Source organism: Caloenas nicobarica, chromosome 22, assembly GCF_036013445.1.
Source record: "Caloenas nicobarica isolate bCalNic1 chromosome 22, bCalNic1.hap1, whole genome shotgun sequence".
NCBI lineage: Eukaryota > Metazoa > Chordata > Aves > Columbiformes > Columbidae > Caloenas > Caloenas nicobarica.
The window spans coordinates 5,738,579-5,752,909 of NC_088266.1; the positions used below are offsets into that span (position 1 = coordinate 5,738,579).

At 45.7% G+C, this 14,331-nt stretch overlaps 2 protein-coding genes across 5 annotated transcripts; one reads left to right on the forward strand and one right to left on the reverse strand.

The window, feature by feature from the left end:
• Positions 1 to 39: 39 nt before the first annotated feature.
• Positions 40 to 7,144, forward strand: LOC135997357 (lysophosphatidic acid receptor 6-like). 4 transcript variants are annotated; one of them, XR_010607428.1, is made up of 5 exons: positions 40 to 131; positions 612 to 720; positions 2,530 to 3,774; positions 5,080 to 5,273; positions 5,381 to 6,313. XR_010607428.1 is itself a non-coding variant. In XM_065649878.1 (4 exons), exon 3 carries the CDS (start codon positions 2,703 to 2,705, stop codon positions 3,762 to 3,764), a length of 1,062 nt encoding a protein of 353 aa, XP_065505950.1. In that variant the 5' UTR covers positions 40 to 131; positions 612 to 720; positions 2,530 to 2,702; the 3' UTR covers positions 3,765 to 3,774; positions 7,059 to 7,144. The 4 variants fall into 4 exon arrangements, 3 of the variants coding, with proteins under 3 accessions (XP_065505950.1, XP_065505952.1, XP_065505951.1); XM_065649878.1 differs by lacking the exons at positions 5,080 to 5,273; positions 5,381 to 6,313 and adding an exon at positions 7,059 to 7,144; XM_065649880.1 differs by lacking the exon at positions 5,080 to 5,273.
• Positions 5,064 to 14,297, reverse strand: INTS11 (integrator complex subunit 11). The gene is made up of 18 exons (XM_065649877.1): positions 14,258 to 14,297; positions 12,790 to 12,966; positions 11,894 to 11,991; positions 11,555 to 11,628; positions 11,127 to 11,355; positions 10,925 to 11,023; positions 10,799 to 10,833; positions 9,982 to 10,120; positions 9,458 to 9,522; positions 8,625 to 8,814; positions 7,928 to 8,011; positions 7,637 to 7,726; positions 7,261 to 7,423; positions 7,037 to 7,144; positions 6,541 to 6,602; positions 6,242 to 6,384; positions 6,025 to 6,154; positions 5,064 to 5,206 (listed from the first exon to the last, which is right to left on the reverse strand). Exons 2-18 carry the CDS (start codon positions 12,815 to 12,817, stop codon positions 5,141 to 5,143), a joined length of 1,803 nt encoding a protein of 600 aa, XP_065505949.1. The 5' UTR covers positions 12,818 to 12,966; positions 14,258 to 14,297; the 3' UTR covers positions 5,064 to 5,140.
• Between the last annotated feature and the right edge of the window lie 34 nt (positions 14,298 to 14,331).

A 14,331-nucleotide genomic window follows, 5' to 3' on the forward strand; every position in this document is an offset into this window, starting at 1 on the left:
TTTAAACACTGTCCTGCAGTGGAAGCGACGTGCAGCTGAGGTGCCCGGCACCGCCGTCATTAACGTCCCCTTTGTCCCTGAGAGAAGAGCGACAGAGAAAGGCAGTTTGTCAGAGCAGACAGCTCGGCCTGGTGAGAGGATGTTCTTTGTTATGTGGCAATTCACAGTGATACAGACTAGTGCATTCAGATAAATAAAGGAAGAATTTTAATAACTTCTTGAGAGCCTGTGGACGGGCACTGGAACAGGGTGGTGGAGTTGCCATCCCTGGAGGGTTGGACAGATGGAGATGAGGTTCTCAGGAACATGGGGCAGTGCCAGGGGTGGGGGAACGGTTGGACTCGATGGTTTGGGTTGGAAAAGCCCCTCAAGATCATTCTGCCATTTTTCAACACAAGCAGTATCAAACCCAAACGTGCCCCTATGTTTTTAGGCTGTGGTTTGCCTGGACGGGAGTGGCAGCACAGTCTGGCTCATCCCCGCTTCAGGGGGAAGCGAGAGCGCAGCCGCGGGGCTCTGGGGGGGCAACACCTCCGTCCGGGGCCAGCACTTGTCTGGGACCCGAGCGACAGCCGCTCGTCTTCACTCTTTCCTGTGGTTTCTCTCTGCAGAGCGATGCGTCGTTCCCAAACCCGAGCTCAGCGCAACCTCGTGGGTCTGAGGACGCTCTGGGGAGACTCAACTGCAGCTTTTGTGCAAGAGGTGATGAGCTGAGCTCTGGTAAGTTGACTTTCTAACTAAATTTACTACGAATCTTTACAGGGCAGAAAACCAAACCAAACACTAATGCTGTTGGGGTGTTCATCAATCCAACTGCTGCTGCAGGCTCAGGTAGCACCGCCCTTTTCTTTTCTTTTTAATAGAGCAAAAATACCTGCTCTTGATGTTTCTGCAGATGTTTCCCAACTTCTGGTTACAACAGCAAACCTGACCCGGGCTCAGCTGTCCACACAGTCTGTAAAAAATTGACTAACTGACCAGCTCTGCGCAAAGAACCGCTGCAGGGTTTTGCTTTGGTTTTTAAATCCCAGAGCACCTGTTAAAAATAACCTAAAGGCACTTAATTAAAGAACACGCTTTCTTAGCATCAGAAAATATACCATCAGTAGACACCTTCTGTACCCCTAATCTGAATCATTTTTTGTGTCTGTCATTAATACTTCTTATTTTTATCAAGGTTTATTTATAATTCTTCTCCTTTTTATGCTGTTGCATCGCTAATTCTTTTCAATTGATTCAATTTGGACAATATATGGGGAGATCTTTCTGGGTGATGCTTTAAAACCAGAAAAACCTCCCGCTTGACCAGAGTTCAAAGACTCAAGCGTGAGTTTATATGAAAACATTTCTGATAATTTGATGAACTCAAAATCCAGTGGAAACTTTGTAGCTGTTGTGGTTTTTTGTAAATGAAATAACTTTGTACAGGAACTCACTGGTGCCTTTTGGTTGTCTGTCAGAAACAACAGCCCCCTCCACTCAAAAAAAAAAAAAAAAAATAACCAACCAACCAACTCTGGGAATTTGGGATGTGATCAGACTCTGCTTTTGAAATGGTAGATAAGTAAATGGTGCATTATTCTAAGAGAAAAGTGACTATGTACTTGGAAAATATATGTTTAGTCGTTGGCTCTGCTGCTTCTGTTACGTCTCGCAGAAAATGAGAATGTTTTCAGACACATGGATGTACACGGGGGGGTTCCCGCAGTGCGGATTGAACTGGGTAGAAGACCAACTTGTGACTGACTTGTAAAATACTCCATGGCAGTGATTTACTATCCCCCTCCCCCTTTCCACTGCTCCTGTAGTTGAGCTTAAATGGGTTTGTGTTAATGTGCTGTTTGGAGAAATTCCTCGTGTTTGTCGTGGAGCTTTTACCTGACAGTAGAACGTAGAAAAGTGAGATTTTCAGTGGCTTTTGCTCTGGCAAAACTCTTGAGAATAAAGATTATTTCAAGTCCCGTGCTGTGTGAAGTTACGGCTGAGCCGTGCCTGGGTTTGCGTTGATGTGTGTGTACAACCCCACTGCAGTGCGGTGAGAGGCCCAGGTGAGCAGAGACGTGTCCTTGCCAACTTAAACTGAAACCACTTTTTTTCTTTTTTTTTCTCCTTTCTAATCGTCCTGTTATCATCTCGGGTGCTTTTGACTTCATTAGATAAACAGCTATTGGGAGGAAGTGCGATCTCAGCGTTTCCTTTGGAAAGCACCCAACAACCTTTGTGTCTTTGTGCGTTCAGGGGCTCAAATTCAGGAGCTTTGTGCCTGTTGGGGCTGGTTTAATTTCTCCATCACCTTTAAGGGCTTCTCTTTAGGTGTTTATGTTTAGCTTAGTTACTCAGACTTTTTTTTTTTTTTTTTTAAATATTTGATGGAGGCAACTGTACTGCACTGCGTGTCTTTTTTTGGGAGCAGAGGAATTACCACCTCTGTTATTGCAACCTTGTGATGATTTTAAGGCCAGTAAATGCTCTGTCTACTGTGTGAACTTCAAATGCTTGTGTTTTAAATGATTTATTCTTTCTTTACAGCAACAGTACTTTCCATCTATTAATAAACACACCAACCACAGGCCTCTGAACCACAGGCTTCACCAGACTGAACATCGCTTCAGCTCTTCCCCACTCGAGATGAAATAAACCTCCAGAGCCTCCTGAGGTAAGGGCCGGTTTGAGACTTTAATCCCTGCGCTCCTGCGGAAATCATGGCAGATGTTTCCTGCCCTGGAGGAGTCTCCAATGAGACCGTTGCCAATGCCAGCTCAGAATCCAGTTTGGATGCAGATTTCCAGTACTCCTTGTTTACTGTCATCTACAGCATCGTCTTTGTGCTGGGGCTGATAGAAAACGTGGTGGCTCTGTACTGCCTGTCCTGCAGAGCAGAGCACGTGGCTCATTCCTACGTGTACATGATCAACCTAGCGCTGGTGGACACCTTGTTCGTTTGCGTGTTGCCTTTTAAAATTCATTACCACCTGAACCGGAACAACTGGATCTTTGGGGACATGGCTTGTAGGGTCACTGGGACTTTGTACTATATCAACATCTACCTCAGCATCGCCTTTTTCACCTGCATTTGCGTCGATCGTTACATCGCAGTGCTGCACCCCTTCACCTACATCCGCATTAGAGTCGCCCATTACGTGGTGGTGGTCACAGCCCTTTGGGTGGTCGCTCTGAGTGTCGTGGTTCCTCTGATCCTCGGCGGTCCTCTGCACAACAGCGGCCAGAGGAATGCGACGGCGTGTTTTGAGAACTTTCCTTTGAGTTGCTGGACTTACCGCATGGCTCCTTACAACATCCTGGCCTTGGTTTTTGGGTTCGTGATCCCATTTTCCATCATTCTGATCAGCTACCCACTCGTCGCCAAGAGGATCTCCCAGATCAAGCACAGCGTCCGCAAGAGGAAGGCGCTGAGCACCATCTACATCATCCTGGCCATCTGTACTTTGTGCTTTCTCCCATATCATCTCACGCACTTGCTCCACTTTTTAATGAGAATCCGGGTCATCCAGAATAAGTCGTTTACCAGCTTGATCTACAAAATGCGGAGGGTCACCTTGGCCCTCGTGAGCGTCAACTGTTGCCTCAACCCCCTCCTGTATTACTTCACCTCCTCCAGCAAGCGCTGGAGCTTCAGCCTCAGGCTCCGGTTCAGGTCTGAAAAGGTTTACACGATCTATGACCAGAAACGTGGGCAGACCTCCTATGTGTACAAACTACAGCAGAGACATGGAAACAAAAAACACAGAGATGGCATCAACTGATCTACTTAAAGTAAGTACAGGTTTCATCTTTCCTACTGTTTATTTGAAAACAAACTTCAGAAACCTGCGCCTTTCACACGTTGGGTGTTACACCAAGGCAAGACTGGAGGCAAGTGCCGTGTATTTTTATTAGCTGTGTATTTTTATGAGCCAACGGGGACAGTACTTGGGGAGCTGTATTCTCTGACAGTCCTTAGCACGTGGTGAGACGTGTTGTGTTTGCGTACGTGCATGTTTTTGCCTCCTTTAGGTGAACTTTGGGGTTGGTAGAATGCAGGGCTCTGTTCTGGGAGGCCGTACAACTCAGGAAAAGGTTAATTGAAATAAATTTGCCTCCTAATTGCTGCTAATGCTGAAGTCTGAGTGGCTGGGCTGTCCTGCTTGGCTTTGCCCTGTTTTGGAGGGATCCGTTTTCTCCCTGGATCCAGCTCGGTTCACAAACTGCTTTCTGCAGAAAGTTGTTTCATTCCACAGCCAAATAAGGGCTTGTGCTCCATTCTCATCAGTTGATCAAGCAGCTCCCTCAGGAGTGTTTCCACACGGGGTTTCCAGCATCACACACCTCTGGATTCAAGCTGGATGCAGCAAACAAACCAAGAGCAGACCTGGAATTGTTATAATAGAGCTAAAGCTTTGCAGTGTTGTGTTTGTTAGGATGGGCCTGACTTGAATTAATTGTTGCTACATGCAGTTTAGATCATGCTGAGTGGGCGCTTGTCACTAATGATGGTTCAGCCGCTGCCCTCTCCTGTTCTGTCTCCTGCTCTCAGCTCGGAGGAGTTTTTTTTAAATCTCAGTGAGAAAACCTGCTCAGAATTTTCTAAAATATTTAAAGTATTGATTCCTGTGTTCCTCTGCTTAACTGGGCTTGGTGAGACAAGTGCAAACCCTTGTGAAATGCAGCTAAGAGCCCGGGAGGGAGCATTAGGACAAATTAATCTGTTACCTGTCCTGAGATATGATTTTTGTCCCATTTATAGACTATGGAGAACCTTCCCAGCCCTGGAGCTTTCCAACTAAGCACAATTTTTATGTTCTAGACAGAGGAAGAATAATTTTTATTGGAGACCGCATCCAGGAGAGCAGCTTTCCTGCAGGCTGGGCAGCTGCCACTGGGGCAGGTACAGAGAGGGAAAAAAGGCACTTTGCCTCAATTAGACATCTTTATTGTGTGGGGAATTCAGTTCGTTTCTCAGGACTCTTTAAAATGACTCCCCAGACAGGTTTCTAACGTGAGAAGATCACAGCTAAATAATATAGACCATCACTGCAGTAATTGGACAAACACTGTAATCGCTTTATTAAAATAAAACAGGAAAAAACATTGACAGTGTAAACAAAATAAAATAGAAATATCTTGGAAGTGGCCCTGCTGCTCACGCCGTGCTCTGGGGAAGCCCTTTTTTCAGCAGGGATGTGAGAAAACTGCCCAGCTCCTCGTCCTGGAGAGAACACAGAAACAGCATGGAAGCATCTTCCACTTACCCATGGGAGCGATAAATACAGCAGGTACCTAGAAATATCTGAAATAATTCCTGGGTTCAGCAAAATCTGATGTTGGCGGTGTTCAAAAATGGCAACCAGTTAGCACAATGCATTTCTGGGTTTTCTTTCAGAATACCAGGGTAAAACTCCCATTTGTCTGGACCTGAGGTGTCTCTGCTGAGGAAAATGAGGAAGGTGAAATTCTTTCTGAAAGAATAAAGAACTATTGATTTTTTTTTTCTTTACACTTAAGACGGCATTTCCTTGCTGTAAAGAAAGTATTTCAAAATAGAGCCCTAGAATGTACACTTTTGAAAGGAAGAAAATGTAACGAGCATCTAATCTCTCCACAATTGGGTGTTACGAGATTTCTGCTGGTTGTTTAAGTTTTACACCCAAGAAATACAATGTAAAATACCACACTCTGCATTGCAGTAGTGATACAGCTGGGAGTTGAGAACCTGGATACTACAGTGTCCTCAAAACACAAATGTGATTGTTATTAATTGTAATTGTAGTAAGTGTAATTACTAAAGAGTCTTGAGTTCAGTTGTCCCAGAGAAAAGTGATTCAGAAAAGCTCCTGTAAAATGATTTGTACTGAACCTAAAATGATAAAGGAAATGGCAGCATCTGCCTCATCTTCTTCCAAACTATTTCAAAAATGGAGTGATAAAGACTCACCCTTACCAGAGCGACCGCCAGTGTAGGAGAGGCTGGGACTGCGAGGAGTTAAGATCAGGGTTGTTGGAAAGTGTGTTTCCGAGTGTTCCTACCTGGTAAGTCCAGGACACGAGCAGAACTTTGGTTCCTTGATCCTCCGAGTGCGCTGTGGCTTGGATTAGAATGGACTCGACTGTTATGGAGCCGTCAGGGAGATGCTGCACGGAATAATCTTTCAGGACCCTGGTAACAGAGAAGGTAAATTATTTATTTCGGATGGGACACACAGACTAAGAATTACAAGCTCAAGTCCATCAAGACCAGACTGACCCTTTGAGGTGGTTGTAGACACGGAGCACAGTCTCGTGCTCTTTCCGCGGATCCTGGATGTGGACGCGGCAGGTAAAGCGCAACTGATGTTCTGTGAGTCCCAGCTCCTTCAGCGCCTGCTCGGGAGAAACCAGGCGGAAGCTCTGCGGGGGAAAAGCACAAAGCCCTTAGAAGCCACTTCTTTGCGCTTTCTTAAGTTTTGTTCCTCTGTGGTCAGCTGCACACAGGTTGTGTTCATCACTGCAAAAGTCCAGCAGGTAAGAGGGCACCAGATGAACATTAAGAACTTTTTTACTTACGTTATCCTTCATCATTAACGTGCCGTGCATCAGCTTTGGCTTCTTGGAGTCTGGTAAGAGACCTAAACCAAGGCCGAGGGAAGAGATGACACGGTTAATGATGACATGCTCACCTTTCCCACAAGGACTGGTATCAGACTTAATAAATTGCATTTCTGAATCCCTGCTGAGGTTCAGAGACTGAGATTTCACATCTTTGTTCTCCTGGCTGCTAAAGTATTTGGTGCTTAAACCCTTATCAGGGCTCTAGACACAAACCAGACCCTGCTTAGGAACACAGAACTGCCGCCTCTCTTCCCGTACTGCTTCCTGGCTTGAGAGGTTTTAGATTTTTCTTGAATTGGGTTTATAAAAGCAATTCAGTTTTCACAGACCAAGCCAGTCAAAGCACACGGACTGTGTTTTCATAATGAACAGGCAATGAGTAGAAAACAAGGTAGCTGCCCGTGTTTGTTTTTAAACATTATTGACTATACATTCACTAAAAATGTGTCACCTGTTGCTGTTTCTCTCTTGAGGAGCCCCAGGGAGATGTCGACGGGAATGCTGGGGTTGGTGAAGATCGTGGTGGTCTCTCCGTTCGCGGGCATGTAGCAGTTGACATCTGCAACGGGAACAGACAGCATCAGGCGGAGCATTTCTGCCACAACCTCCCCCCACCGAGGCTTTAATACCTTCCTCCTACTGCCATCCCCTCTTCACTACCAGCACGATACGTACGAAACTCCTGCTCGATTTTCTGCTTCAGAAACTCCATTTTCTTCGCTTCGCCGTGGACCAGGAGCACGTTCCGCGGCTCAGCCTGGCGAATGAGCTGCATGATGCCCTTGGCATCGGCGTGGGCGCTGAAGGACATGTACTCCACCTGCATCTTCACCTCCAGCTGCAGGGAGCACAAAGCGCAGCTTTGTGAACCCAGAACTGCTTTGCCTCACTACAGCTTGTGAACACACAAACAGACCCAAACTCCTCTGTTTAGTCCGAAGAAAATGTTACTTGGATATTTTCAGTGTACACAGTGTACTCCTGTAACAAGTACATGGTCTCTAACTACCACCTGAAGTTCCTCCCACTTGAAAACATTAATAAAACTCACTATTTGTCTTCCTTCCATTTCCAGCTTGCGCTGTCCGCTCAGAATCTTGTGGCCCACGGTTCCCTGCACACAGTACCCAGGCATGATGACCTGAGAAGGAAATGAGGAAAATATACAAACTCTGCACGTGTAGCACAGCTGTTGTTAACATAAAAACAGCCACAGCAGTAAAACACTGATGGAAATTTGTGTTCTTCGCACCTTACATTCACTGGAAAGCCTCTGTTCTTATGTACCAATGCCACGATCACATCAACACAAAGCATCACTCAAAGAAACACAGTTTCTTACCATGTTCTTTTCATTCCCTGCCCATTTCCTGAAGATCTGAAGGGACTGTCCTGCGTGAAGCATCCCTGGGGTTGCAAACACAACCTGGAATTCAAAAATGCACTAAGAATTACCACAGAAAACAAGGGGTTTTTTCCATTACTTAAAATATACATATCCTAAACCTGTGGAGGGTATCCACTAATAAACATTACAGCACACGTAAAACATCAAAGCTCTAATGGGGATTTTTTGCTACTTTATTTTTCCCAGCTTGTCTAATTCTCGCGTAAATTAAACAACTGTTTTAGGAAATTGTTGTGAGCATCCACAGCATCCAATAACAACTTTGAAAGGTTTTATAGTGGTACTGTCACACTCAACAAGATTCCTCTTTTAGCTACTGCCTAAGAAACCACTCAGAAATAAAACCAGCAGCAAGAGCTGGTGGTGTAAAGAATCTGTCTCCTGACCTAAAAGAATATACTGTAAAAATTATGATTTCAGTCAGGTCCAGAGATATTATGAACATGCAAACATTTTTTTAAAATTTTCTCAGGGCATTTTACCTTTACTGAAATAAAGACCTGTAACAGTTATACAGATAAAAGCGTTCAGATGGGATGTTGATATTAAAAGGTAGAGAATGTGTGGTGTGGTGAAACCAGCCCCCGACACCCCACATCTGCAATATTCACCTCGTTTAACCCCCACCTACCATCGGTCCAGGGTTGTCTGCAAAGGCCCGATCAAACGCTTTGATGTGTTTGAATTCAAACATGTTCCTCTGCACAAATGTTTTCCGGATTTTCTGATTAGTCCAGGTGATGAAGAGCTTGTAATAATGATTGGCCTTCTCCGTCAGTCCCGTGGAAAAATAAATTGGAGCCTTCAAGTTCATTCTTTCCCTGTAGAAAGAAGCATTTGAGATACCTGTGAGGGCCAGAGTAAGATCGTGACTGAAAGTCCATAAACCTGAGTAGTCTCCAAAGATTCTTTTTTTGTACCTACCCTGCTCTTGACGAACTATAAATCAGTTATTTTGATAATGCTACATCACTATGCATTAACTTACTCCTAAGTTGGTTTAGTCCAGTTCTCCTCACCCACTACAACTTCCTTCCAATACAAATATTAATGCTAGGGGTAATAATTTAAAGCAGTATCACTTGGTATTCTAATAAACATTTCCACACAATGTCTATACACAAGTTTAATACTTGTTCATCTCTCCTCCTGCTCCCATGAAAACACTTTTACACTGTGGCAAAGACACAATCAAAATTTTTAAAGGACAATTGGTTGATTGAGGGAGGAGCAGAGAATGAATCTGGAGAGAAAACAGTTCATTTACTGCTTAGAGTCAGGAACACTGGGAAATACACAGGAAATAAAGAAGTAATTCTGCAACGGCCAGCATGGGCCGACACGCAGAGGAAAACTGAAGAGAACACCGGTACTAAACACGTGTGAAAGGATCACAGAAACCTGCCAGGACAACATGAGGGGGACAAAAGTAGCTGGCGCCTGCGCAGCAGAGCCTGCACTCACCAGAAAGTCTCCAATAAAATGCAAAGTTCCTGGGCGCGTCCAAGGGCAAAAACTGGGATAAGAACCTGCAATTGAGGCATAATTTAGTCTGTGAAACCCAAACAGCATATAAATGGTACCACAGTGTTATCATTTCTGAGCAAGTCCCTCAGTTCCCCTCGCTTTCTGATTTTCTGACCTTCCCCTCTGCAGGAACGTGTTGTCTGCAGTTTTGGGATGAAAAACACTGATATTTGACATGCACTGATCTGCTTGGCTGGGCAGTCTTGCCTTTTTGCTCTGTGTTTGCAGGCTGTAAGCCGAGCATTTCCCCTCACTGGCTCATTAACTCATCATTCGGTTTTCTTCTTGGCATAGTTTAAGTGTTTAATATTCTCTTTTAAAGTGCAGAGTGAGGAATATAAAAACACCTTCAGCTTCACACACAGCTGACCAAGTTAATTAATAATTATACAGCACTACAGAGCCAACGAGTTCTTTACAGAGAAAAAAAACACATCCCTTAGATTACGAAAAGGCCGTACCTTCCCTCCTCTTTCAACAGTCTCGTGAACTTTCTTCAAGAAATCTCTTTCTCTGCAGCGTTTGGAATCTCTGATAGTTGTGGCGTAGGTGGATTCAGTTATTAATAAATCCGGGCGACACTTATCAATCCAGGCAGCGCTAAAACAAAAGGAATTTTAAAAAAGGCAATCCTGCTGATAGTATGTGGCATTTCTGATCTGCAGGTCTCAAAGACGGGTGGAAAATGTCACTGTCCCCATTTGCAGAGAGGAAGACAGGTGCACAGGTGAGCATCGACTTGTCCAAAGCCGCCAGGAGCTCTGTGGCAGCATCAGGATTCCTCACGTTGCTTTAAATTAATCCAGCTCAAAATGGAAACTACAGGCTTTGAAAAGCAATTCTTCTCCAGTCTATTACTTGTTTTAAATACATTAAAATGTTATTCTAAATAGCATGGAAATTGTAAATCTCTCATATATGCTAGTAAAAATAAAATTAACATTAAAGTTTGTGATTGCCACTCTCTTTGAAATGTTTTATTATCATGGTATCTTCTGAATGTATTTACTTTCTAATATCTAAGTCCTATTATTATGCAGTCTTAAAAACAGATTAATACAAGCATACAGAAGATTACATTAAGGTCTCTCTGGAAGAATCAAGGTAAATCTGTTCATTCTCATAATTCAAAACTGCGTTATCTTTCCAGCAAAGACACTGTTAAATGTCTGCTAACAAAGAATCAATGCTAATAAGCCCCGAGTATTAGCAGAAGCTGTGCTAAAACCTTTCTGCCAGAAATATATACAACTCGTAGAAACTCAGCTTCCTACTTACCCTAAATGTCTGTCTGGTGTCATGTTATAATCACCCTGATGGAAGAAGAGAAACGCATTACTATTCCCAGGGTGACGGGACAGGCCATTAAGAGGAGTATCTATAAATCTCGTTGTGAGTACTCACAGTGTACACGACTGACTCGCAGCCAACCTTGATCTGGAACATGGCTGCTCCGAGCACGTGGCCGGCGTAGTACGCCTTGATCTCCAGCTCCTCATCCACCTGCACCAACAGTGCAAACGTTTAAAAAAAATAACAAAATTCCTCTGCCTTCCACAGCAATCCAGTTGGTCCGATCGCAGAGTGTGCAGGAACCATCATTTACCTGAACTGTCTGGTGAAGATGCACAGCAACCACTTTTTTCATGCAGTCTTTAATCATTTGGGAAGTGAAGAAGTTGGTTTCTCCTTTTTTATCCACGGTGATTTTCCTGTAGTCCTCCAGGAGGATGGGGCAGATGGCCTTGGTGGGGTGCGTCATGTAAATGGGCCCGTCGTAACCCACCATCTCGCTGAAATACGGTAATGCTCCACAATGGTCCAAGTGAAAGTGGCTGCAAAAAGACACGAAGGATACAGGAAACGCTGCACAGGAATTCAGCTTGCCTGGTTCTCAGATCTTGCTTTTTGAAGCACTGCATGACATAGAGGAACTTGACAAAATATAAACGATGGACTTGAAACACATTTGGGTTGCGAGGGACAGTTTACAAAGCTTTCCCGTCTCCCGTGTGAGCTCGGAAGGGTTCTCACCTGATGATCACACAGTCTAGAAAGTCGGTCAGCCTTCCATTCTGAGTGATGTACGAAAAGTCAGGGAAGCGTCTCTGCAAAGACACAAAACAACAGGCTACCTGTTACCAAACGAAGCCAGTTAATATAATATTACGTTACTAATCCAACAAAACAATGGCGTGAACGACCAGAAACACTGGAAACGTGCTGTAATGCGCCTCAAGGCACACTGGGATAATGCGGCGGACCGCAGCAGGGTCAGCAACGCGGCAGGAGCTGCCGGCAACACCGTCGCGGCTACATGCAGAAAGAGTCCGGAACGTCTATGCAACATTCGGGCGTCTCCACTGTACTCACATCATCGTTGTAGCCCATGTGCATCCCACAGTCCAGCATCACGTTTTTCCCGGCGATGGACACGAGGATGCAGCTGCGTCCCACATCCTGGCCGGCCCCTGGACACAAGAAAAAGACAGACAAGTAAGACATCTCTGCAAATATTTACAATCTTTAAAAAAGAAGCATTTAAAGGTCCATGCAACCTTCCACACCCTTTTCTGATGCAGGACAAGGCTACATCCTTTCTTCCAAGCAAGATCTGTTAGAGGGTAAGGAAACGTGAACCACCCCAGCCCTGAGCTCAGGACACGGCCTCCAGCTGCAGAACCACTGCGCCCAAACCTGCAACAGGTCGGACACAGGACACACGTGTTCTCTGCCCGCTGTGGCACAACCGCAGCTGCACAGGTTCAAGTAAGAGCAAAACAATCTCTTATCTGGAAAGAATTAGCATGGAAGTTCCCAGGGCTCTGCACGTCCCCAGGTTCTCTGCCTCTCAGTGAAAGCACAGACCTTTGTTAAGCTCTAAGTCCATTCCAATCCCATCAGGATGAAGCAGTTCTGCTCGGCACAGCCTCTGCCCTCTCAGGACACAAATGCATCTCTGTGCAGCCCATTTAAAAAAAAATTTTAAATAGAAGAAAAATTTGCTTCCTTTAGATCTTCAGCACTGTTAAAGCTGTTGGACTGTTAGAGTCTTACTTGCTTGACAGACAAGAGGACAGCGACAAACTGACAAGAACCAGGTCAGGGTGCTGCACAACTGCAGCGCGTATTGCAGTCTAAACCGCGAGCAGCTTCAGTGGCACGGAAAGGCACGTGTGTCTCCAGCAGCCTGACATGTATTACTCTGAATTCTAAATTCCACAGCTTTTCACTGTTTATATTTCAGGATGATTTTAGACTAGACTTACCCAAGGGGGTGACTTTTATTTCAGGCATTTTAACAAACTCTAAATCGCAAACTGCGTGGGAAATTATTTCAGAACCAGTCTAATGGGGGCCACAAGAAGCACAGATTGTGCCGTTTTCGCACCCGCCATTTCAACTGTGTTTCAGCCAGAAGACTCAAGCAGAAGCCCAACTTCTTCCTAGAGGGAACACAGCCAGAAAACACAAGTCAGAGGATAACAACTCCTGGAAGTTCAGGCCTGTTTGTCTTCAACAGTCACCATCATTGATACCTGTATTTCTAATTATTAAACAGCATTATAAGGAATTATAGAACTCATAGTTTAGGAGAATATTAAGGCAGGAACTTTTAAAGATCAACCAACCTTGTAACCGTACAATCTTTGTGCTTGGTAATCATACCCTATTCTTAAAATTGATATAGAGTTACAACATATTCTTTTAAAACAGGTAACTGACAAACACGTGAATGTTACTTAGCATTGCTTAAACAGACAGCTTGTGTTAGAATGGGCAGGGAATATGTTAATGGTTGTCAAGAATTGTAACGAATATGTATTTTTTCTGTCAATGTAAGCCATGTATGACCAACTGGTGAGCAGGGGACCTGTGGAGGGACACCCCTGGTGCTGAATAAGAAATGCTACTTTTAAAACCTTAAAATGTGGGTTTACATCTCTGTTACTTTGCCGATTTTACGTTATCATCGCCACTGTGGCCCATGACCGCAGGCTAGCCCGCAGGTGGGAAGGCAGGGGAGGAAAACGCTCCTGCTCGCTGGTATTGATTTATTTATTCAGAGCAGCCACAACACCCTGTCCAGGTACGACCCCGCTGGGCCCGTCGGTGCTGCCCCTCAGGGAATCGCAGAATCCCAGGATGTCAGGGGTTGGAAAGGACCTCGAAAGCTCATCCAGTCCAATCCCCCCGCCGGAGCAGGAACACCCAGATGAGGTTACACAGGAAGGTGTCCAGGCGGGTTGGAATGTCTGCAGAGAAGGAGACTCCACAACCTCCCTGGGCAACCTGGGCCAGGCTCTGGCACCCTCACTGGCAAGAAGTTTCTTGTCATATTTAAGTGGAACCTCCTGTGTTCCAGTTTGCACCCATTGCCCCTTGTCCTGTCACTGGTTGTCACCGAGAAGAGCCTGGCTCCATCCTCCTGACACTCCCCCTTTCCATATTGATCACCACGAATGAGGTCACGCCTCAGTCTCCTCTTCTCCAAGCTCCAGAGCCCCAGCTCCTCAGCCTTTCCTCACAGGAAAACCTGCGTGAGGGGCACACAGGCCCAGAGGCCCAGGCCCGGCGCTCTCGACAGCCCTCGGCCCTCGCGGCCCCGCAAGCCGCAGCAGAGCGCACACACCGGCCCCGCGCACACACCGGCCCCGCACACACCCCCCAGGCCCCGGACCCGCTCCCCGCCCCCGCCCCAGCCCCGCTGCCCGCTCCGCCCGCCATCGCTCTCACCGCCGGCCCCGTCTCCTCAGAACCGCCCGCCTGGGCGGGGCCGCCGCGGATTGGCGGAGCCGCGGGCCACGTGG